Source organism: Hemibagrus wyckioides, linkage group LG11 (genome assembly GCF_019097595.1).
Source record: "Hemibagrus wyckioides isolate EC202008001 linkage group LG11, SWU_Hwy_1.0, whole genome shotgun sequence".
NCBI classification, from domain to species: domain Eukaryota; kingdom Metazoa; phylum Chordata; class Actinopteri; order Siluriformes; family Bagridae; genus Hemibagrus; species Hemibagrus wyckioides.
In genome coordinates this window covers 30,380,484-30,406,737 of record NC_080720.1, presented here as the reverse complement: position 1 = coordinate 30,406,737, position 26,254 = coordinate 30,380,484, and the positions used below count along the sequence as shown (strand labels likewise).

General features: G+C 39.2%; 1 protein-coding gene across 3 annotated transcripts in view; it reads left to right on the top strand.

Moving 5' to 3' along the window:
- The window catches only part of bmerb1 (bMERB domain containing 1), a 33,140-nt gene that overhangs the window by 1,186 nt on the left and 5,700 nt on the right, over positions 1 to 26,254 (top strand). The window contains exons 1-4 of one of the 3 annotated variants that reach the window (XM_058402491.1): positions 6,480 to 6,762; positions 15,085 to 15,205; positions 21,185 to 21,258; positions 23,109 to 23,223. In XM_058402491.1, the coding sequence (XP_058258474.1) occupies positions 6,684 to 6,762; positions 15,085 to 15,205; positions 21,185 to 21,258; positions 23,109 to 23,223 (389 nt within the window). In that variant the 5' untranslated portion in view covers positions 6,480 to 6,683. Of the gene's footprint in view, positions 1 to 1,055; positions 1,127 to 1,213; positions 1,244 to 1,933; positions 3,352 to 6,479; positions 6,763 to 15,084; positions 15,206 to 21,184; positions 21,259 to 23,108; positions 23,224 to 26,254 lie in introns of those variants that run through there. The other 2 variants (XM_058402492.1, XM_058402490.1) reach the window with 2 other exon arrangements.

The following is a 26,254-nucleotide window of genomic DNA, read 5'->3' as shown; positions in this document are numbered from 1 at the left end:
TGGCCTTCCTCTTTGCCTCCTGCCTGGCAGCTCCATGTCCAACATTCTCCTACCGATATACACACTCTCCCTCCTCTGAACATGTCTAAACCATCTCCTTCCTTAACTTTGTCCCCCAAACGTCCAACATGAGCTGTCCCTCTGATGTACTCGTTCCTAATCCTGTCCAACCGTGTCTCTCCCAAAGAGAACCTCAACATCTTCAGCTCTGCTACCTCCAGCTCTGACTCCTGTCTCTTCCTCAGTGACACTGTCTCTAAACCATACAGCATGGCCGGTCTCACCACTGTCTTGTACACTACTACTACTATAACAAGTTCTATTATTACTAATACTTCTAATAGTACTACTACTACTACTACTGCTGCCACTATAACAAGTTATATTATTACTATGGCTTATAAAAGTACTACTACTGCTATTACTACTGCTACTAGTACACATTCTATTATTATTACTACTACTACTACTACCTGAATGGGGCAATTTAGAGTACCCAGTCCACATTGCAGCATGCTTTTGTGACACAGGAAGAACATAAAGAACATGAGAAATTCCACAGATACTCAAGATCAGAATCATAGCAAGGACCTTGGAGTTCTGACGTAGCAGTGCTATTATTATTATTATTATTATTATTATTATTATTATTATTATTATTATTATTATTATTATTATTATTATTATTATACACTCCCAGGCCAGTTCATCAAGCCCACCCTATAGCTGAATATTGTTGGTGTACAGTTGTTACTGACTGTAGCCCATATGTTGCTATATATACACTTCATTAGCTACTCCTTGCATCTGTGGAGACCTCTAAAATGATTTGTCTTCAAAAAAGTCATTAAATAGTAAATTTAAGAGCATTTAATGTCACTGATTTTGTTGAGTGTTGACTGTCAGCTCTAAACACTACGTAGAGTGTGTGTTGCAATCCAAGTCATACCGAGATTACAACACCTCAACAAAATAATGCACTTTTCTAGAAGGTTTCATATTAAACTCATATTAAACATAGTAGATTAAAAAAAAATGATTGCCGATCATTTCAGGTTTGAGCCTTTTAGAGTGTAAAGAGGACGTACTGGAAGACTGGAGAAACAAGTTTCTGAACACATACACAGTAAGTCTGTTAATAGCCTGGTGTTTACGGGGTGCATGATTTAAACACTGGACATGTTTTAAATCATCTTTTCCTGATTTCTTGCAGACAGGACTCATGTATTGGCCGTTCGCACAGGTAAATTCCGATCTTAATTTCTTTTAAAAAAAACTACCCCCTGTCATCTGATTTGAATAATGTCTTAATCAGGCTCAAAGCACTATAGTTTGCCCTGTAGCATTACCTAGGGGTTTTTATTACACAAAAATTTCAAATAAAAAAAATAGTTTTATTAAAGCAAATCAATAAACCTGTTCACTGTTAGATTTTCCCCTTCTCTATCTTAGTCAGTGGCAGATGAATACAAAAATTAGGGTGTATATCAATATCAGATTTCCATAAGCTATTTTCCAATTCCATTTTAAGAGCTGTTGCTGTAGTTTATTAGCTTGTGGTCAAATTATAAATAAAGACAGGCTCTAAAGAACACAAAAACATAGACAAATCTATATAAAATATCTATATATATAATCTGATAACTAACTTCTGGTATCAGTTGCTGGATAAACTGGTTATTCCCTAGCAGTGCTGAATGATGAATGAACAGGAAATATACAAAGATCAGGCTTAACATTATGACCACCTGCCTTATATTGTGTTGGTCCCCCTTATGCTGCCAAAACAACCCTGACCCATCATGCATCATGCAGGAGGAGATCATCAGTCTTATTCACTTCAAATGTCAGAGCTCATAATGTTATGACTGATACTTGTGTGCATGTTATTTTGAAAAAAAAAAAAAATTGTATCGTCCACTCTTATTTCCAGTGCCTGAACTTTGCCTTGGTGCCCTTGTACCTACGAACTACCTTCACCGGCTGCTGTGCTTTTGTCTGGGCTACGTTCCTTTGCTTCTCTCGCCAGCGTGGAGACGGGACCCTGAAGGCAGCTCTGAACTGGATACACCAACTTAACAGCGGGGTGAAGGTTCAGGAATCAAATGAGAAGTGATTCTGGGAACACAATGCAAGAAAGGTTCCTTATCTTTATTCTATATATGGACAAAGTAGAGTTACTGCAGTCAGTGCAGAGTCAAAAAAGGAAGAAAATGGCTTTAGGGTGTTAAGAAATGACAACAGGCTGAATCTTGAATTATTTTATTTTATATTTATGTATTATTTTCTTTCTATCTATCTATCTATCTATCTATCTATCTATCTATCTATCTATCTATCTATCTATCTATCTATCTATCTATCTATCTATCTATCTATCTATCTATCTACACACACTAGCATCTATCTATCTATCTATCTATCTATCTATCTATCTATCTATCTATCTATCTATCTATCTATCTATCTATTTATCTATCTATCTATCTATCTATCTATCTATCTATCTATCTATCTATCTATCTATCTATCTATCTATCTATCTATCTATCTATCTACACACACTAGCATCTATCTATCTATCTATCTATCTATCTATCTATCTATCTATCTATCTATCTATCTATCTATCTATCTATCTATCTATCTATCTATCTATCTATCTAATCCACTTTATTAAAAAGAATCTGATATAATGATGCTGCTTGTTGAGATTAATATAGTAGTATATGGTGCAGTTTGGTTGGCATGGAAACACGTTTTCTAAGATGGGTTTAAAAGTGTTTTTAAAAACAGTTTCCTTCATAGCAACATCACTGGATCATTTTTCTATAACATGAACTTAGATATCTTGATGAAAAGATGATGAATTTTGGTTTAATTATTTGTATTAATATCTGTAGAAACAGCTATTGATGTTCTTGCTATTTATACTCACTCATACAATCACACTGTTTTAAGTAATCTTGATTATATACTTTTATTATTAAAAGACAAAAGATTAGATATATTTTGTCATGGAAACACCAATCTTTAAGATGCATCACTGTTTTCTAATGTGAATGTCTGTTAAAATATTATACATAGTATACAATTGTATACAAATATTATACAGTATTGTCTACGGAGAATTACGTTACTACTGATTGTATGTAAAATGTGCCAGACCTATATTAACTGCAAAATATTAAAATTATATTATCTCTGTGATATTATTCCATAATGTGATAGATTTCAGAGAAGTTTTTTTTTTCTTTAAACAAGTGATCCATGTGTGGTTGTATTTTTTTTGCAAAATGGCTACTGAAGATTTGCATCGAATCTACCTCATAATAAAGACACCTTACTGTCATTCAGACTCTGTTTGTGTGTGGAGAGAAACTGATAAACCTCTAATAAAGTTGTTCACTGTTGAAAGGTGTAAAAAATTTAGTTGGTAATAGTTGCCTTGTGATTGCTTGCCTTTCAATTCACGTAGCAAGCAGCAGGGGGCGCCAACAATTAAACCACAGATACTGTATATTTTATAATGACTTATAGAATTTATTATGAGCAGAGGTGGACGAAGTACACAACTTCCTTACTTGAGTGAAAGTACAGATACTACTGGTCAAACATTACTCCATTACAAGTAAAAGTTGTAAAGACAGATTTTTACTTAAGTAAAAGTACAGAAGTACTTGTTTTTAAAAGTACTTAAGTATCAAAAGTAAATGTCAACGCATTGTTTTATTATTATTACAACGCATTGTTGTATGCAATACTTACTAGCAACCTTATTTCTTGAAATTGTGATGATTATGGCTTACAGATAAGGAAAACCCAAAATTCTGTGTCTCAGAAAATTAGAATATTACATAAGATCAATAAAAAAGGATATTTCAAAGAGAAATGTCAGACTTCTGAAAAGTATGTTCGTTTCTATACACTCAATACTTGGTTGCGCCTCCTTTTGCATCAATGCGGCGTGGCATGGAGGCAATCAGCCTGTGGCACTGCTCAGGTGTAATGGAAGCCCGGGTTGCTTTGATAGCAGCCTTCAGGTCATCTGCATTGTTGGGTCTGGTGTCTCTCATCTTCCTCTTAACAATACCCCATAGACTCTCTATGGGGTTCAGGTCAGGCGAGTTTGCTGGCCAATCAAGCACAGTAACACCATGGTCATTGAACCAGCTTATGGTACCTTTAGCAGTGTGGGCAGGTGCCAAGTCCTGCTGGAAAATGAAATCAGCATCTCCATAAAGCTTGTCAGCAGAAGGAAGCATGAAGTGCTCTAAGATTTCCTGGTAGATGGCTGCATTGACTGTGGACTTCAGAAAACACAGTGGACCAACACCAGCAGATGACATGACAGCCCAAATCATCACTGACTGTGGAAACTTCACACTGGACTTCAGGCAACATGGATTCTGTGCCTCTCCACTCTTACTCCAGACTCTGGGACCTTGATTTCCAAATGAAATGCAAAACTTACTTTCATCTGAAAAGAGGACTTTGGACCACTGAGCAACAGTCCAGTTCTTTTTCTCCATAGCCCAGGTAAGATGCTTCTGACATTGTCTCTGGTTCAGGAGTGGCTTGACATGAGGAATGCAACATTTGAGGCCATGTCTAGGATTCGTCTGAAGCTCCCCCAAATTCTTGAATGGATTTTGCCTGACAATCCTCTCAAGGCTGCGGTTATCCCTTTTGCTGGTGCACCTTCTCCTACCACACACTTTTTCCTTCCACTCAACTTTCTATGAATATGCTTGGATACAGCACTCTGTGAACAACCAGCTTCTTTAGCAATGACCTTTTGTGGCTTACCCTCCTTGTGGAGGGTGTCAATGACTGTCTTCTGGACAACTGTCAAGTCAGCAGTCTTCCCCATGATTGTGTAGCCTACTGACCCAGACTGAGAGACCATTTAAAAGCTCAGGAAACCTTTGCAGGTGTTTTGAGGTAAATAGCTGATTAGGGTGTGAGACCACGACTGTCCAATATTTAACTTTTCACAATATTCTAATTCTCTGAGACACAGAATTTTGGGTTTTCCTTATCTGTACGCCATAATCATCACAATTTCAAGAAATAAAGGCTTGAAATATTTCACTCTATGTGTAATGAATCTATATAATATATGGGTTTCACTTTCTGAACTGAGTGACAAAAAATATTGACCGTTTTCATTATATTCTAGATTTTGAGATGTACCTGTACACATCTATGTGTATCCACTCATGCACATTTCAATCAAATGGTCTGTAAATGAAGACTGGTCAGAAAAAAAATCTAACCTGCTTTAAAACCCAGCTACACAACTGTAGCTGTACAACCACCCAATAGCAACACTGCTTTAACAAAGAGTTATATATATTTCCACAATTCATTTACATCATTTTAATATGCATTTACACCATTGTCCAGGCTCCTCCCTCCTGTGTGCAATGCGTTGTGGGCAATATTACCCGTTAGAGTGTGCATTGTTCTGCACTTTGAATTTCTACCAGAAGTAGTAGACCATCCAGGAATTTTTGAATACTCTTTTCAGTATACTGCGATTTGGGGCATACTAATTCTATTTTTGAATACCATTTAGGACACATAGTATGAGAATTTGGACACAGCATACGTTTTTGTGTGTTAACTAACATCATTACCAATGTGTTGGTGGTGTATAATATACAAAGCATATCTTCGTCCATTTTGTCAGAAATTGATCAGTTGAGCAATTGAGTTCAAAAAATTATGGAAAACCACTGAACTTTACAACACGTGACGCTACAAGAGTGAAAAAAATCATCCTATGATTAATGTAACTACTTTCTACTCAATGACCTTGACAGAAATGTAGTGGAGTAAAAGTAAAGTATTTATCTTTCAAATGTAGTGAAGTTAAAGTAAAAAGTATCCAGGAAAAATAATACTCAAGTAAAGTACAGATACTCAAAAAGTGTACTTAAGTACAGTACTCAAGTAAATGTACTTCTTTACTGTCCACCTCTGATTATGAGTGAGTAACAGCAACAACAACATTACTACTACTACTACTACTAATAATAATAATATAATAATACATTAATCTTTTTATTACATTACTCTAATTAATTAATATATATATATATATATATATATACATATATATATATATATATATATATATATATATATATATATATATATATATAAAATTAAAATGTAAAATTTAAAATGTATATAATATAGATATAGTCTCTCTATTTTTCCTGTTACGTGGCTCCGTTTGCTGTGAATACCGCGCATGCGCCGCACATCTTACGCGTTCTCCATACTGGGCATGCACTCTGCGTCCCTCACGCGATCTCCTTACTGCGCATGCGCCCTGCATCCCTTACGCGTTCTCCATACTGCGCATGCGCCCCACATCCCTCACGCGTTCTCCTTAGTGGGCATGCGCCTTGCATCCCTCACGCGCTCTCCATACTGCGCATGCGCCCTGCATCCCTCGCGCGGTCTTCCCTGAGCAGCCCCGTCAGCTTCGTTGTGCTCAGTCTCGCTGTACAGGAGGATGCGCAGCACCACGGCTCGGCGGAACCCACTCGGTCTAAACGGAACGGCGGAAGATTGAACAAAAAAAAAATTACACCACACACATCACAGACTTAACATCGTGAACCGCGGTGTTTGGAGGGTTCAATACGTAAACAAAATCAGCGGCTGTTATGGAATTAAAGAAGTCCATCGCGGACAACGAGAGGAGCTACGGCGCCGTGCGCGAGACCAAATGGGGCAAAGACGAAGGTATGAACTGTAAAAAAAACACCTCAGCATACAGGGCAGTGGTTTATTTTGCCATTACACGGACCCGGTGTCCAGAAGAGTTTGTGTGAATTAAAACAACAGTCTACTTTCCACAACAAGCGCTTTTGTTAGGCTTTTGTCTGTTTGACACATGACGGCATCAGCACGTTTTATCAAAACATTCAGTTCACAGGCGGAACAATAACACCAGCTTTTCACAGCAGCCATCCTTATCAATATGAACCATGTACATACTGCATGTTTACACTTAACTGGCTTAGAGTAAAAACATGAAACCAAATGAAATCTACTGATAAAGGATATTTTAACCATCAAAAACCGTATAAAGACTAGCTCCTTGTGTTTGTTTAAACATGATTTCTTAAAGTGCAACTTTATCTGCTTTGCTTATGAAAAGGACTGATATAACCTCTTCATGTTTATATGTTTGGGAATAAAACAGATTTAAAAAAAATACTGGTGATAGAAAACAAATAAACCAAATCATACTTGCTGGCAGGAACAACCCCAGGCATGAGAAATGGGTTCGTGTGTCTCCAAACTCTATCTATCTATCTATCTATCTATCTATCTATCTATCTATCTATCTATCTATCTGTCTGTCTGTCTGTCTGTCTATTCAATTATCTATCTATCTATCTATCTATCTATCTATCTATCTATCTATCTGTCTGTCTGTCTGTCTTTCTGTCTGTCTATCTATCTATCTATCTATCTATCTATCTATCTATCTATCTATCTATCTATCTATCTATCTATCTATCTATCTATCTATTTATTTATTGATCTATCTATCTATCTATCTATCTATCTATCTATCTATCTATCTATCTATCTATCTATCTATCTGTCTGTCTGTCTGTCTGTCTGTCTATCTATCTATCTATCTGTCTGTCTGTCTGTCTGTCTGTCTGTCTGTCTATCTATTCAATTATCTATCTATCTATCTATCTATCTATCTATCTATCTATCTATCTATCTATCTATCTATCTATCTATCTATCTGTCTGTCTGTCTGTCTATCTATTCAATTATCTATCTATCTATCTATCTATCTATCTATCTATCTATCTATCTATCTATCTATCTATCTATCTATCTGTCTGTCTTTCTGACTGTCTGTCTATCTATCTATCTATCTATCTATCTATCTATCTATCTATCTATCTATCTATCTATCTATCTATCTATCTATCTATCTATCTATCTATCTATCTATCTATCTATCTGTCTGTCTATCTATCTATCTATCTATCTATCTGTCTGTCTGTCTGTCTGTCTGTCTGTCTGTCTATCTATTCAATTATCTATCTATCTATCTATCTATCTATCTATCTATCTATCTATCTATCTATCTATCTATCTATCTATCTATCTATCTGTCTGTCTGTCTGTCTGACTGTCTATCTATCTGTCTGTCTGTCTGTCTGTCTGTCTGTCTGTCTGTCTGTCTGTCTATCTATCTATCTATCTATCTATCTATCTATCTATCTATCTATCTATTTATTTATTGATCTATCTATCTATCTATCTATCTATCTATCTATCTATCTATCTATCTATCTATCTATCTATCTATCTATCTATCTATCTATCTGTCTGTCTGTCTGACTGTCTATCTATCTATCTATCTATCTATCTATCTATCTATCTATCTATCTATCTATCTATCTATCTATCTGTCTGTCTGTCTGTCTGTCTGTCTGTCTGTCTATCTATCTATCTATCTATCTATCTATCTATCTATCTATTTATTGATCTATCTATCTATCTATCTATCTATCTATCTATCTATCTATCTATCTATCTATCTATCTATCTATCTATCTGTCTGTCTGTCTGTCTGTCTGTCTGTCTGTCTGTCTAAGGTTAAGGCATGTTCAGGCTTATCTTGTTTTTTGTTTTAAATTTTGCATAGATTTGTTTTATACACACACACACAAGGAGAGAGAGAGAGAGAGAGAGGTGAGATGTGTGATAACATTTTACATGTGGTTGATTTAGGCAATTTCTTCTTGAAAGATTAAACCATTTTATGGAAATATCTGTTTGCTCATTTTGTATCTGGGGTTAAGGAGGCAAATCTGTGGCCTTCATAATGCTAATATAAAATGTGCTGAAGTTTCCAGTAAGTACTGGTACCTCGGGGAGCATTGCCATTTAACCTTGTTGCAATGAGGTGGCTGTGGGTGTAACTGCAATATAACACTTCAGGACAAGTTACGTCAATAAAAAAACGATCAAGTTCAGATCACGATCAAGTTCTCTGCTTTAAATTTCAGATTGTTTCAGCTGATTATGCCAGAAGAATCACAGCACACCGACACATCATGAAAAATGTTTCAGAGATCACACTCCAACAGAACTCTGATATCAGTCTGGCTGGAAACTGAGACAAAACAGTTCTTTTTATGGTGGTATTAAAGCTTGTTTTGTTTTTGAGTAGGCGTATGCAGCAGAGGAAGACTATAAAATGTTGAAGTCCATCAGTATGAAGCGAGAAGAAACTGACTCTATTTTTAGCTCCAGCCATGTTCAGTATTTGTGTAGCAGCAGAAGCAGCAGCAGCAGAGTTGATACACGACTCGTCTCACTGATCAAACTCCACAGTGGCACTGACAGCACTGAGCATGACAGAGGTAGCTCAGGAGGAAAGTGCACAAAGTTGACAAAATGGGTGTTGGTTTAAATCCCAGGACTGTGGTGCAAGCCCTTGAGCAAGGCTTTTAAGCCCTAACAGGTCATCTCTGTGCTTGGACTGGATTTGGTGTCACCTATAAGATAGACAGAAGCATCTGTAACTCCATTAGGTTTAGTGTTTGAGGTTAAACCTCAAGTGGGTGTGGCTTAAACCAGAAAGTAGTTTTAAATACATTATATTGCCAAAGGTTTTGGGACACTCCTCCAAATCATTGAATTCAGGTGTTGTTTTTCAGGGTTAGGACTCGGCCTCAGTTCCAGTGAAAGGAACTCTTAATGCTTCAGCTTCATACCGAGACCAATGGACAATTTCATGCTCCTAACTTTGTGGGAACAGTTTGGGGATGACCCCTTCCTGTTCCAACATGACTGCACACCAGTTCACAAAGACATGGATGAGCGAGTTTGGTGAGGAACTTGACTGACCTGCACAGAGTCCTGGCCTCAACCTTATAGAACACCTTTGGGATGAATTAGAGCGGAGACTGTGAGCCAGACCTTCTCATCCAACATCAGTGCCTGACCTCACAAATGCACTTCCAGAGGAATGGTCAAAATAATTCCCATAAACACACTCCTAAACCTTGTGGAAAGCCTTCCTAGAAGAGTTGAAGCTGTTACAGCTGCAAAGGGGCGGAGCCAACTCCATATTACATTCATGTGCATGTAAAGGCAGACGTCCCAGTTTTGGTCTGGCTCACAGTCTCCACTCTAATTCATCCCAAAGGTGTTCTATGGGGTTGAGGTCAGGACTCTGCAGTTCCTCCACAGGTCAGGTGCAGGTCAGTCAAGTTCCTCACCAAACTCTCTCATCCATTTCTTTATGTGCACTGGTGTGCAGTCATGTTGGAACAGGAAGGGGTCATCCCTAAACTATTCCCACAAAGTTGGGAGCATGAAATTGAAGAGCAAGCTGAAGCATTAAGAGTTCCTTTCACTGGAACTAAGGGGCCGAGCCCAACCCCTGAATTCAATGGTTTGGCGGGGTGTCCCAAAACTTTTGGCAATATAGTGTAGGTATGTGCTCTGATACCTGGATCGTTGGTTTCTTTTCAGCTATCACATTTGTTTGAACCTGCCCACTCTATCTATCTATCTATCTATCTATCTATCTATCTATCTATCTATCTATCTATCTATCTATCTATCTATCTATCTATCTATCTATCTATCTATCTACAGTTACATGGTGACTGTAAATAAATATGAGGCAGATGTGACTCAAAAAAACACGACAAGTTACACTGCTGTAATTGAATTAAGTACAAGAAGATTATTCTTCCCATGACCTGATTTCCATCAGAGGCTGTCATCACTCTGACGCCTGAACTGCTAATTATAAAACACATCCTGAAATGAACCTTGAGTGTTAAAACATTAAAAAGCAGTGCTTCTACTTCAAAATAGGCTGAAACTGGAGGAAGTATGTGTTCCTGGCTGCTTAGGTGATTGATGCGCAGCCGAAAGTAGCCGAGCACTGTAAAGAGGTTTATTTTTACTTTTGTTAGATGTCTTAAATATATAGTTGGATATCAGAGCCAATTCGATCAGCCAAGTACGGTTCCCTTTGAGGGATTAAACCGCTGAAAAGAGCTGTTTGTTAAAGGGCCTTAAAAAACAAAAGGACAAAGAGGAGCGAAAAATAAAGAAGTAAAGGTTTTTCTTTCCTGTTGCACGGTGCCATTCAGTTATAAGGAAGAAGAACTGCAGCAGTTAAAAGTGTAAGCTGATGCAAATCAAACCCAAATTAAAGTATTATTAGTCTTAACACCTGGACTAAATGACTAAAATACCCTATTACTGTATTACGTAATATGTTAACATATTAAACGCATACTTTTCTACTGGAATTCCTAGTTTAATGTGTAGCTACAAATAACTCAGCCTGAATGGTGCTCTTGAGAACTTCAGCCATCAAACTCAAAGGTCAAGCCCTCGTTACACTACCGAATAGCAGAATGTAAATGAGCTTTTTCAGATCACTCAGGTGCAGGAACTGGATTGGACATGTTGTGCGTGTGAACAGTCTCAGCTGCCGGTTGGCAGATTGGCACCGGCCGTGCGTATCTAGCGAACCTTGTTAACTCTCCTCTGTGAGAAAGGCGTGCCTGACTGAGAGCAGCTGGCACGTTCCCAGCGTTTTGTGTGGGATTTCATTAAAAAGGGAGGAGTGGGAGTGGTAAGCCACTAACAACTGTTTCCCCAGGAAGTCACTGTGGCTTCATTGAATCAGTGAGGAACAGATGGAAAAAGAGGGGAAAAAACATGACAGTGTATGTGTGTATGTGTTGTCAGGGGGAATTCACAGTGCGATAATAATACATCCTAGTTATCTAGATAGAATTGTACAGTTTTAATGAGATAAAGAAAGATTTGGTGAGGAAATCTGCTTCAAATCACCCATAGCGTTCTTGTATATTTTGTTTAACAAAGCAATATAAAATACACCGACCAGGCATAACATTATGACCACCTGCTTAATATTGTGTTGGTCCCCCTCCTTTTGCTGCCAAAACAGCCCTGATTCACTTCGCCTGTCAGTGCTCATCATGTTATCCCTGATCTGTGTATTTTTTCTGATTGAAATATATTAAACGTGGGTAGCAACTAGAAATAACCCTGTACAGATGCAGATAACATCAACTAAAGAGGCATTCATATGTAGGGGTCATGGACAGCATCCCATTCTGTGTTTCCTGCTTAAGAGGAAAAGTGTTTGTTGTGTGTATTATTTCCTCCCTACTTGTTTCTTGCCAGACATGCCAGTCGTAATTTCAATTCAATTCATCTGCTGTCCTGTTGGAAAAGCCTAGCCGAGGCTGAATGCAGAGTTAGAGAAGAAAGACATTTAATTAGCTATGGAACCGAGAGCATGCTGTAATTGAAAACTGTATGACAAAGGGAAGCGGTGGATCGACCGTGTGTAGCTTGGATACAAATCAGCTACTATAAAATTGCACACCCTGCTACAGTAATGAATTGTTGCGCGTTTGTTCCAACAACACAGAAGGGGAAAGCTTGTCAGTGCTTTTCTTGGGAGAGTGCTTCACAGCAGAATTACTCATTAGTGGCTCATGACCATGTAATTTGGTGTGGCAGAACATAAATAACAACATAGCCTCATATCGGCAATATTCAGTCTAGAAGCTGGTTTCAGATGTGCAAAATTTCCAGCTCAGCTATATTTTAAAAAACCACACAAAAGTCCTGAACCTAGCCCAAAATATTCAGGAAATTGTCATTTTTATCTCAGCCTTCACCATGGTGTGCACACATTTCTGATATACAGACACAATCTACTCTATAGTCCCTCTCCTAATCTTTGCAACATATCATACAGTAGAAATGTTTCTACACAACATGGACACATGGTCTGCACTTTAACTTCATTTGTGGACATTTGTTCAATTGAATTTGCTGTAAAACAAGAACTTTGTGGCCTGCTTCTCTTCCTCCACTGAGAATATACATGAAGTGACCATGAGGCAGCACGATTCCTGCCCCAGTGTTCATCCGTTAGTGCTTGTTGAGGTTCCCATTTCTGACCACTCAATATATAATAAAATATAATCACTCTATTGAGCTAAAGGAAGCACGATGCAATGTTTAGCTATCTTCCTGCTCATGTTAGCTAACAAATGGAACAGAACTAAAACTTGCCACAATGAATTGCTAAATGAATCTCCAGCTGTAGGGCAGGACTCATTAAAAATGGACCAATAACAGAGGGAGACATCCAGCGAGGTCTGTTCCCTGTGCGATGAAGATCTTTTGTGGCTGTGTCAGATATATTGCTTATACTCATGCTATATAATACAGCAGAGTTAAAGGTCACTACGCTACACTTGGTGTGCATGCTAGCGTGCTATAATATCTCAGTGTTAACTGAGGCTTTATCTTACATCGGGGTTTCGTACTGCTTTCTAACAACGTGTGTGTGTGTGTGTGAAGTCTTCTTGGTGCCGCACATAGCCAGTTGTCAGGTGATTTAGTCTGAGAGAAGAAGCCCCTGCCCCTCCCGGCAGTTTGAGGTTGTTGATGCGCTGCGCTGTGATTCAGCGCTGGTTGACGTGAGTCATTGCTGGTGCTTAAATATTCATGCAGCAGTCCAGGGAGATGTTTACATTATCCCTGAGGTCATTGGATTTGTATTTATTTTGAAAAAAGCACGTTCAAAGCAATGAAGGCAGCAAGGAAGACCTTCCTTATCGAAGGTGGTATCTAATACCGATACACCCCTTCTCCCCACCCTGCTGCCTTTATACGGCAATAAGCCGCCGTAAAAGCTGGCACATCGGTGGGGTTTCTCGTGCTCTCCTTGTAATTTACTCCTCCCGTGAGCTTCAGTTATACAGGACCATGCCTCCCGCACATATCTCCCCTATGGCCAATTACAAAGTTTCTGCTCCAGTACCTTGAGAGACAAGATAACTGTAGCTGTAAAGAAGAAGCTGCTGCTGATCTGACAGCCAAGGCCAAGAACAACAGAAAATGATCCACACTCTTTCAAGGCTTGGATAATTGTCTGTAATATCGGCATTGCTGTAGGTGTGAAGGGGGAATCTCTGTGGTCTAATGAAAAGACTGCTGCTCATTAACTCCCAGTTTTGCTTAAAAAAAAAGTCTTAAGGCGTAATGGATTTGCGGTGCTGCACCAGTTAGCTGCTTTGAATGCAGTAAACGGCTGGAAAGCCTGCGGCGTCCACAGAGACGACCGTACATATTTTCACGTGGTGAAAGATGGATTAAAAGCCTGGCTTGCAATTCAAGGAAGGTTCGGATTAAAATCATTACATTTGAAAGCATCCTTAGAGGAATTTGACAAACATAATCTCTGCACAATTCAGTTTTACTTAAAAACTGGTCATTTTAAGCTGATGATTTATTTATTTATTTTTGCATGCATATTATAGGTTTCCCCTATTATAGGCATATTACAAGTTTCCCCTGGACTGTCATATCCAAAATAAAACGAGTATGAGGAAAGTCATATAAATGATAGTTCACCCCTGTGTAACTGTGGTGAATCTTTATGTATGCGGAGCCACAAATGATGGTATTAGACGCACCAAGCTATAAGTATCCTCCAGATATCTGTGTGTCGGTGCGTCAACCGTTGCTACGGTGACGCGAGTGACTTCTCGATCGGCGTACTGCGGTAGGCTTGAACGAATCCTTAGGTTCGAGATCTTGCCTTACTGTTGTTTGTGATAATCGAATCTTTCCAGTAACTTTATAAATAATAATAATAATCTTTCCAGTAGTGACCATAAGGCCTTAGTCACAAAAGGGTATAGTGATGAGATCATCGCCTGTCTTACGTCATCCTTATTTGTAAACAGTAGGATGAAAAACTCTGATGCTGATTCATGATGAAGTGTGAAAGTTGATCTGCCAGCATGTTGCTGTACATCCACCCACCCCCACACACACACACACACACACACACACACACACACACACACACACTGTAATTCTCTATAATCTTGCTCTCCGGCTGTTGGGAGTTTCTCTGCTTACTGTTCCTTACTCTGATAGTGTGGCACCTTTTTTTTTTTTTAATCACAGTACACACAGTACATCGTTTCTGTTCTCCTGCAGGTCAGATGGACGTGTCCATGGCCGAGAGCTCCATGACTCCGGATGAGATCGAGATGGAGATGGCCAGGATCCAGAGGCTCAGGGAGGTGCTTGTCAGAAGGGAGTCGGAGCTCCGCTTTATGTGAGAAACACAAATCACTGGCTGCTTCCTAGCTGTGTGTGTGTGTGTGTGTGTGTTAGATAGAGAAAGAGAGACTTGGGTGTGCACTAATCAATTTAACGGAGGATTTAAACCTGACTTGCTATTCGTCAATCCCCTTACACACACACACGATGGATACACTGCTGCTGCTTAGTTCCAAATGCAGCTTAAGTGTAATATTATACATTTATATTTTACTACCACTCCCAGTTTCATAGATTCTTTTATTTATGCATTGGTGAGGTTTATTTATTCCCATTTACTGACTAATTTTAGCCTCGAGGCACATTTAATCTCTATGAGAATGAATTATGCAGCACGTTACCGATCGGGTTTGTACTGCAAGGCTAATTACATGTATATATGTATGCGTGTGAATGTGTGTGTGTGTGTGCCGTGAAATAAAATGAGCAAATGTTCACCTCTGTTAACATATTCATGATGCTTATTTCCCAGGTCCTTCAGCAAACCTGATAATTGTCAGTTGAAGAACACATAGGAATGTGCATTAAAGAGAAACTTAAACAAAACCCAGCACTCCGTAATTGCTGTACCTTTGAACGCCATTCTGTAGGCAGACCACAAAGGGAACCTTCATAGTCATACCGGTCACTTAAAACCAGTAAGACAGTCAGTAAGTTGAGTCTGGTTCCTCTCAAGGTTTCTTCCTCATACCATCTAAGGGAGTTTTTTCCTCGCCACAGTCGCCTCAGGCTTGCTCACTAGGGATGATTTGGTCTAACATCTAGGATTTTTTGCACTATATTTATGGTTTCTTCTGTTCTGTAAAGCCGCTTCGAGACAATGTCCGTTGTTAAAAGCTGTATACGAATAAAACTGAATTGAATTGAACTTTATGCAAACCATCCACTTTATTAGGAACACCTGGTCATGCAATGAAATCACATGGCAGCAGTGCAATACATAGACTCATGCCGTTACCTAGAGACAAAGATCAAGAGCTTTTGTTAGTATTCACATCAAATGGAGAAATAAAATGTCAGCATCAGTGAGTTTGTCCTTGCCTTGCAAGAGAGGCTGGTTTGAGTATTTCAGAAGCTGATGATCTCATGGGATTTTCACACACACACACACACACACACACACACACACACACACACACAGCAGCCTCTAGAGCTCAACACAGAAGTGTGTGAAAAACAACAACAAAAAAAAACACATCCAGTAAGTGGCTGTTCTGTGGGCTGAGAGAGATCAGAGGAGAATGTCAAGATTGAAGTGGGAAAACAACGCCCGGTCTTTTTCAGGTCCGTAGCTTTGGAGTTGCAGCCTCATGCTCCTGTTATTGGGAAGAGAGGGAAGAGAAATGGAATCTGATGTGGTTCTACTGTTGAAGCGTATCTGATCGGTGTTGAACGTGTTGTATGTTCTGGTGTGCGTTTCTGTTCACCGTGGATGTAAAGAGTTGCCACACTTATCCTCTGAGCTCTCTCTGAGTAGAGGCATTGTGCTGCTGCCACATGATTGGCTGAATGGAGAACTGCAGAAATGAGAAGGGACACAGATGTTACTAATACTGAATATTAAGGTGATAATATACTTGGAAGTGTAAGTGATCAAGTTTTGGAATAAGATGAATGAATGAATGAATGAATGAATGAATGAATGAATGAATGAATGAATGAATGAATGAGCAAAAAGCTTTGCGCTTCCAAAAAAAGGTTCGAGAAAAAATGTATGTATATTGAAAAATATGTTTAGCAAATGCATTGTTTATGCAATTATAAGTGTGCGAGCTTGATGTGTTCATTTTGGAAAGGCTAAAGCAGGAAGACTAAGAGAGGAACCAATACTGTAACTAAAATTAAAAACACGCTGCTGCTTCAGAAACTGAGCCAAGAGCCAGGAGGGTAAGATCGTGACTGTAGTTGTGTGAGGAAGCTGAGATTTCAGATTGAGCATGACCGAAAAAAGACTGTCTGTAAAGGCTGTCACTAGGGCTAAAGGGCAGCATTTACTTCAAAGACAAGAAAAATAAATGATCTCTATCCAGATCATAAAGAGTCAAAAACCATAAACATTTACACAAAGCATATCCAAAACTGCAGCTCTTGTGGGGTGTTCCCGGTCTGCAGTGGTCAGTATCTATCAAAAATATCCTGTAAGTCCTGTAAGTATTCTTTAAGTCATGTAAGTTGCAGGTGGGGCCTCCAACTTTCAGGACTTAAAGGATCTGCTGTTAATATTTTAGTGCCAGATACCACAGCACACCTTCAGGGATATATCCTAGGGAGTCTATGCCTCGATGGGTCAGGGCTGTTTTGGCAGCAAAAGGGGGACCAACACAATGTTAGGCAGGTAGTCATAATGTAATGCCTGATCTGTGTTTATTTAATGCCACCTACTATTCAAAATCTGGCATTAGACTCACACCTAGAGTAGAAAATCCACCTACCAGTATGATTTAAGGAGACAGACTGTATGTAACTAATCATGTAACTAATCAGATTATATGTAACTAATGAAGCGTAAAGCTTGATGCAAATGAATGGTTTTATCAAGAACACAGAAGGAATGAATGAATGAATGAATGAATGAATGAATGAATGAATGAATAAATAAATAAATAAATAAATAAATAAATAAATAAATAAATAAAGCGAAAACAGAAGTGTGACTCCAAAATTGATGTCAAAAAAATCAAGCAATGAGTCAGTCAAGCAAAGCAACGTAGGCAAAAACCAAAATTAAAATAAATAAACTAAGAAAGGATCTGACTCATCACTAGAATAAATAGGAGCCAGACTTTGCAATGCTCTATTAAAAGTCCTGGCTGTTTAAAGGAGTCTGTAGTTGTGTATTGTGATAAGCAGCGATTAAACTATTCGTTTAAAAACATGGCACTTTTGCTGGCAGATTTCAATCAAACCTACATATTGTAATATTACATGCGCAATGAAAAATAATCACCAGGGATGGTGATATATTGGGAATCAGGTTCTATCTCGGAAATCATTCTTGAAACTTTATAATGCTGAGGTTGATTCTCGCTTCAATTAATAGTTTCCTTCTGTGGGGCAGAGATACCAAATCGCATCAGGTTAATATGATTGGGTTTAATGCGACTCTGCTGTGGGTCATGGGGGACATGAAGGGTTTTTCGGTGTGGTAGCTGTGTCTATGGGACCCCTGAGGATACCGAGTAAATGTTTCTTGGCAGGGCTGTGCATTAGTGCGTCACAAAACACTGCAAAGCTCTAACACAGACACACCCATACAGGCTCAGAGACACACACATATACGAAAAATGATGGAGATGGAGGACCAGATTGAAAGAGATGGAGCAAAGAGACTGAAAGGTTGATGTCAAAGACAAAAAAATAAAAGAAGCAAGATAGAGCAATTGCAGTCAGGAATCAATATCATGAAAAACGGACAGATGGAAATAGAGGGACTATGTGGAGAAAGAGTGAGGGGAAAACAGCGAGTGGATGAGTCATCCATTGCTGTGGATTAAAGCGCTGGTAGCAGTCACTGCGGTGCAGGATGAGGAGAAGGTTTGGAGAATGGAGGGGGAAAAAAGGGAAGGAAGGAAAAAAAGAAGTGTCAAACAGAGAGAGGGAAAAAAAGAGAGCAACAATCCCAGTGTGATTGCTTTGGTAATACAGAGGTTAAATAAGAAATAAGACTAGGTGGTGAGTCAGTGCTCTGATGTCCACCCACGACCTCCAGCCACAGCGGACAAACAGCATTGCATAACAGCAGAGAAGCTGGAAACGTGTTATGTATTATAATCTTATAGTGGAATTTTATTAGTTCTGAATTCGATATCAAGGTGATGGTGAGGATTTTCTATTCTATACTACACTTCATAGAATACTTTCCTTTTTTACTGATCAAATTGTGCTGATTTGTGCAACCACAGACTATTAGCTGTGGCTTGAGGAATGATTGAAGATAAGAGCTTTGAGAATTCCGATGGTTGGCGTTCAATTTCTGCTTAAAACCCTCATTTAGCTCTCAAGGATTGCGGGTGAACTAGTGGGCAGTTAAAGGCCCTGACGTTGTGACTGAGACTTTATGAGTACAGACAATAGCATCAAAGGACTGTCGATGCTTTAAAGCCTAAAGGACAAACACTGTTAGCTACTGTTATGTAATAGCATACTGTGTGGTGGCCTAGTTAAGTGCATTATTAACAGACTATTAACAGATAATGGAAATGTCCCAGAGCGGGGACAACTGTGTAGGTTTTCACATAACAAAGCATCACTAAATTGTTGGCAAACATCTCAGGAGGAGACGTAGTGATTTATAGTGAAAATATTCTGAAAAAGACTGATTAATGTGTTCATTTAAGAGAGTAATTCATGCATTTACATCTTCTCGTCTGGACTATTGTGATTCAATTTATATAGGTATTGGTCATTCCTGTATGAACCATTCGTCCAAAATGCAGCTGATAGACTCCTTACTGGCAATTTGAGCACATCACCCCCGTCTTACTCTCTCTGCGTTGGTTGCCGGATTATTTTAGAATAGAGTTTAAGATTTTACTCTCTGTTTTTAAGGTCTTAAATGGCTTGGGACCTTCTTATTAATCTGAACCCGTGACTGTTAACATGTCTGCTAGATGTTTAAGGTCGTCAAATCAGTAACTGTTACAGGATCCCAGATCAAGGTTAAAAAAAAGGGAGACCGGGCTTTTGCCATAGTTGGCCCCAAATTGTGGAATAGCCTCCCTTATCTATTAGGATAATCCCTACAAAATCTCTGCTTATAGTTAATCTTAAAACTAAAAATTGTTTTTTAGAAAAGGCTTATAACATCTGAGTCATCCTGAGCATGTTTTTCCTCTGCCTGTACTATTTCCTGTACCATGTCATTTTACGGCGTTTTATTATTTCGATCCTATCATTTTTGTACAGCACAATGGTCAACCACGGTTGTTTTTTTGTGCTATATAAATAGATAAACTAAACTAAACTAATTTAATCTTGCTGCTTTTAACTGCCTTTTAACTTTATTCAAACCCATGATTCATAAGGATCACACCAGAGAGGAAGCAAAGTGTTCAAAATACAAGATACATGATCCAAGAAGGCTGGACAGCAAGCAATCAAGGACGGCAGAAGCAACATTTAAATATTAATCTGCAGTTGTTATTAATCATGTCTGTATGACAAGGGCACTGATTATGGACCTGTCCCCATCTGTCTTGTGTCTGAAGGTCCTCACTTTTGCTGAATATGAGAGCAAGGACATATAGTGAGCAATTTTTGAGGGTGCATATGTAACATATGGGTCTTCCGGCATGGGAGGCGGGCGCTCTAACAAGGAGGCTAAAGACTGCAGCTTCTAGCGTCAGTTGCTAGTTTGCCTCTTGAGATCAGGAGAGTGAGGTTTTACCTATCCGGGTCACGGTACCAACGTAACCCCCCTGGGTCCTACTCGCAATCACTCCGAGCAGGTCTCGAACCCGGGTCTTCCGGCATGGCAGGTGGATGCTCTAACAAGGAGGCTAAAGACCACATCAGTCGCTAGTTCGCCTCTTGAGATCAGGGGAGTGACCTGCACAGCACCTACCGCTGGCCTCCGTTACACATAGATTAATATAATAACTTGATTCAATACTGGATGAATAACTAGCCAGGTAGGTCATAGCTATAGGCTCTAAATGTTTAAACCAGGCTGCATGTACAATTTTCAGTATAATGATGAATTGATACAAGTTTAAAATTGTAGGTCAAATTAAAAAACCATAAGTAACAATAAACAAAATATTAAAAAGGATGCTACTATACAACAATTGGACTCACTTAACCCCATGCAAACTGCCCACTGCCTCCACCCAGCTGAATGCCATTTGGAAAAATATACAATTAATAAAGAATCCATTCCATTACTCTTGCTCAGACTGAGCATCATGTCTCACATGGCATACTGTATTGCAACTTTATATGATTAGATTGCTTCTTCTTCCCTTTCTTTCTTCAGGATGGACGATATTCAGCTGTGTAAAGACATCATGGCCCTGAAACAGGAGCTGCGTAAAATTGTAGCAGTGCCAGGTTTGTATCTTTAACTTCAGTAGCGTATTTTAAAATGACACAGTTGCTTCTCATTCATATTTCATTGTCGGGGTGGATGCTGGGTGTGCTGTAGGAAGCACCGTTTGTTATTATGGCGCATTCACAAATGTTTAGTCCTGAAACTGATTAAAGTATGAGGCTGTAGCGGGATTAAACGGTGCGGTTCTCAAAGCACAGCTGGTGAGCTTTATTGCTTGTGTGACAGAGTTTTATGTGGCTGTCAATAAGGACTGTGTCTGGTGCGTCACTGTGTGTTTTTCTAAGAGGGAGAATGAGTCAGAGGAAGGCAGAGAGAAGCATTTGTGTGCATGTCTTCATTTCACAGAGATGCTTTCAGGATTATGTTCTCTTAAAGTAGAAAGAGCTGAGCTGGCACTTCCTGTCCTCCAAACGCTCTGCCCTTCACCTTCCATCAATGTGTGTGCATACCGGGCAAAAAATGCCGATAAACAAACCCCAGGTATGAATGACCAGGATGAACAGAAAAAACTGAAGTGATAGCTATTGTATGAAAACACAATAGCTATGAGAATAGGACATGTCCAAGATTACAATAGGTACAAGAATAGGACAGCTAAGAGAATAGAACAGCTACATGAAAACAATAGCTATGGCAAAAGAACAGCTGTAAGAATACAATTGCTTAGAGAATAGAACAGCTATGAGAATAGGACTGCTGCGAGGATAGGACAGCTATGAGATTACAACAGGTTCGAGAATAGAACAGGTACGAGAATAGGACAGGTGCAAAGATAGGACTGCTATGAGATTACAAGAGGTACGAGAATAGAACAGGTACAAGAATAGGACAGGTGCAAAGATAGGACTGCTATGAGATTACAAGAGGTACGAGAATAGAACAGGTACAAGAATAGGACAGGTGCAAAGATATGACTGCTATGAGATTACAAGAGGTACGAGAATAGAACAGGTACAAGAGTAGGACAGGTGCAAAGATAGGACTGCTATGAGATTACAACAGGTACAAGAATAGAACAGCTATGAGAATAGAACAGCTGTGCGATTACAAAAGGTATGAGAGCAGAACAGGTGCAAAGATAGGACTGCTATGAGATTACATCAGGTAGGAGAACAGAACAGCTATGAGAATAGGACAGCTGCAAGGATAGGACTGCTATGAGAATACAACAGGTACGAGATTACAAGAGGTACGAGAATAGAACAGGTACAAGAATAAAACAGAGATGAGAATTGAACAGGTACGAGAATAGGATAGCTGTGAGGATAGTCTAGGTATGAGAATAGGACACTGGTGGCTAAGTGGTAGGTTTCTCACCTACCATGCGGAAGGCTGGGGTTTGAGTCCCAGCCAGTGCCCAAACTCCAGCCACTGGATGCAGTGCCGGTCCCAAGCCCGGATAAAAATGGGAGGATTGCATCAGGAGGGGCATCCGCCGCAAAACCTGTGTCAAGTTGTTGCGTGGACCAGTTGGTCCGCTGTGGTGACCCCTCACACACTGAGGGAGCAGCAGAAAGATCAACAACAACAAACAGTCTAGGTATGAGAATATACAGCCATCCATGGTCAAGAGTCCAAGAAAGCAAAATTAACCATGCTCTCGTTTTTTATCAGTCACAATGTAAACTGAGACAGAAACTAACCTAGGGAGAAAATATTATTTATCCATTAAAAAGTTGAATAAGCAGAATAGAAAATTTATGACAATGCTATAGGAATTAAAATAGAAAATTCACAAGAAAGGAATAATACTAGAGTTTCTTATGATCATCCAAACACCTGATGGAATTGATGTTTACGTTAATCAGCCCTATTTATTTCTTTTTTATCCTTTTTTCTCTCAACCCAGAAAAGGAAAAGAGTAAGAAACACCGACAGAAGGAGGAAGAGCTGATTCAGAAGATCCATAAGCTGGTGGAGAAGAGGGATTTCCTAGTTGATGATGCAGAGGTGGAGAGATTGAGGTGTGTGTGTGTGTGTCTGTATGTAAGAGGGAGGTCAAATAAATAACCGAAGAGAAAAGTAAAGGTAGAGAAAAGTGGTGTCTGAAGGTGTGGATTTGACACACACCGCTATGTTCTACTCCTACACATTGTGCACCACAGATAATAAGGAGCTTACACTCTGCACAAGCCCACACTCTTAGTTTAAAAAAAAAAAGAAACAAGCTATGCGGTGGCTTCGAAGAGAATTCAATTCTTTATTTACACAGCGAGTCAGGTCAGGTCTGGACTAAACCTTGGTCTGACAAATTGGCTCTTAGCAGAGCTGCATTGTGTGATTTTTATTTAGGTCAAGGGTGTGCACAAATTGCATGTTTTTTTGTCCTAACCAGGCAGGAGCCGGCACTGCTCATTTGTTGATAAGAGCTCTGATTGGTTTACATCCTGATGAGAAATAATCTGACAGAGCCAGGCACGATCATCAACCCAAATCTATTAATCGATAGCATGCTGAGGCATTACATGCATAACAATCGGGGAACATTGCACAAGATGACAGTCGTATGCTAATCTGAAAACTAGTCACAGCTCTCAGGCAGCAAAATAGAAATGTACTGTATGTATAAGAAAGTGAAGCTCATTAAAAAATGAGCTGGAAAGATGAGGTGGTGTCTCACTGCTGGAGAGAGCTGAGAAGAGCTTTAAAAGTTTCATGGAGCTAACTCTACTTCTAATGGGCGGGTTGTTTGTATCTATTTTTTTTCTTCCGGAAAATAAAAACAGCCTGCCTACAGAATTACTGCCGATATGTAAGCGAGGTAGCTAGTCAGATAATCAGACATGATATTAACCAGATAGCCAGTAAGCTATGTATTGCCAAGCTTACAAGATTTTATTGGCAAGTGACATGAAATTATCGTATTTTATGAGTATTAACAGCGACTCGGGGCTTGTTGCATGTTTTGCGGGAGACGTCTGGAATGAGGTTCGAAATATTTTAAGAGGCAAAACCATGAGCTCATCATCCTTCGAGCACTACCTGACATTCTGCATACATGTATGAATAGACCAATGCGATGAGGCCAGCATTGCTCTGATTGACAATAAAATAAAATAAAATAAAATAATAGCAGGAACTACTTCTATAGCAGATATTCCTTTTTCATATCCAATCAGATATACAGTTTTATGCAAAAATTACTGATAATTATCATATTTTCAATTTGCAATCCTCACCTTTGAAATAACATTTATTGAATCAACGGAAATCAATGCAACGTGAATCACAACAGAAACAGACTGATGCAAAGCTTTGGGCACCCCAATGGAATTATTACATCGATATTTAGTAGAGCCTCCTTTTACAGTGTATAGACTTCTCTTATAACTACTGATAAGGCCCTGAATTCTGGCTGTAGGTATTTTCATCCATTCTTCATTGCAAAATGTTTCCAGTTCAGTTAGGTTTGATGGTTGATGAGCATGGACAGCTTTCTTCAAATCAGTCCATAGATTTTCAACTATGTTTAAGTCTGGAGACTGGGATGGCCGTTTGTGCCTGTGCATGAAGTCCATTGTAGATTGCTTCAGATCATTGTCCTGCCATCTTGTGTCTTGCTGATACTGGGTGGAATCCATGCGACCCTGAACTTTAACAACGTTTCCAGTACCTGTGCTTGCCACACAGCCCCATAACATGATAGACCCTCCACCAAGTTTTACTGATCCTTCTCCTGGAAATCTGTGTTCTTTTGCAAAGCACTTCTGGTTGTGACCAAATGAAATCTTAGTTTCATCTGACCACAGCACATTATTCCAAAAATAATTCTGGCTTGTCCAGATGATCTTTTGCGTCTCTGTTGGCAGTATGAAGAAATGGCTTTTTTTGCATCACCCTTCCATCGAGCGTTTCCTTGTGCAAAGTGTGCCGGACTGTGGCACGATGACACCATCAGCAGCAAGATGTTCTTGAAGCTCTTTGGAGGTGGTCTGTGCTTGGTCTGTCACCATTCTAACCGTTCTTCGCCACTGCCGTTCAGATATTGTTCTCGGCTTACCGCATCCTTCCTTCACAAAGACTGTTCCTGTGGCCTTCCACATTTTCTAGCTATTTTTCTGACTGCGGAGACAGTCAACCTTCTCCTAATTCAAACCGAGTTCTTTTGAGCTTGCTATGTTGCTACTTTCTAGTAGAGAATCAGGGGAAAACAAACGACCACTTAGCTATCTTAAATATCATTTTTCATTACACTGTCTGCAGTGTAAACCTAATTGAGCCAATCAAATCTTAGATTTAGTCTTGCGGTCAAATAGCACTTCTATTTTATTTTTGAATATCTGTTACTACAGATATTCAAATGAACTAAACTGCCCAAACTTTTGCACAGCCTATTTTTCCATACGTGATAATCTTTTATTCAACTCAGTAATGCTACACTAAGTATTTATGCCATTTTATTTCTGAAATCATCCTGAAACAGAATGACATATCACCACCACCTTTTTCTTATAAAGACAAATCAAATTATTATGCAGCCCTCAGATGGGTGCCCAGACTTTTGCATAAAACTGTATTTATGTAAATTATCTAGCAGATGGCAACTCACACAGTCAGAGACTAGTCACAGAATTAGAGACATTAGCCTAGGAATGGGGTTTTTACAAACTTATCTTCCCTTGCCGGATTAGCAAATTGATGAGATAGCTTGTTTAGATTACAGAATGGACAGAAACGCATTTGTTCGTTCTTCCTGTATCGCATTTGAAACACATTCAAAACACTGCTGCTGGTGTTCAGTCATGTTAGGCGCTTCCATAATCCAGACCTTGGTAAGCGAGGACATTTTCATATTTTAGTTGAATAACAAGCTCTTGTAAAGTTCTGCAAGAATCACACAGTGCAGCTTTTATTTTGCTGTGAAGCTGATTACGTGTGTGTGAGAGAATGAGTGTGCAATGAAATGCAATGAACAAGTGTGAGATCCCATCTGACATCCAGTCTGTATGCGCATACCCAGTCTTGCATATTTATGAGACTAAATGTTCTGAGATT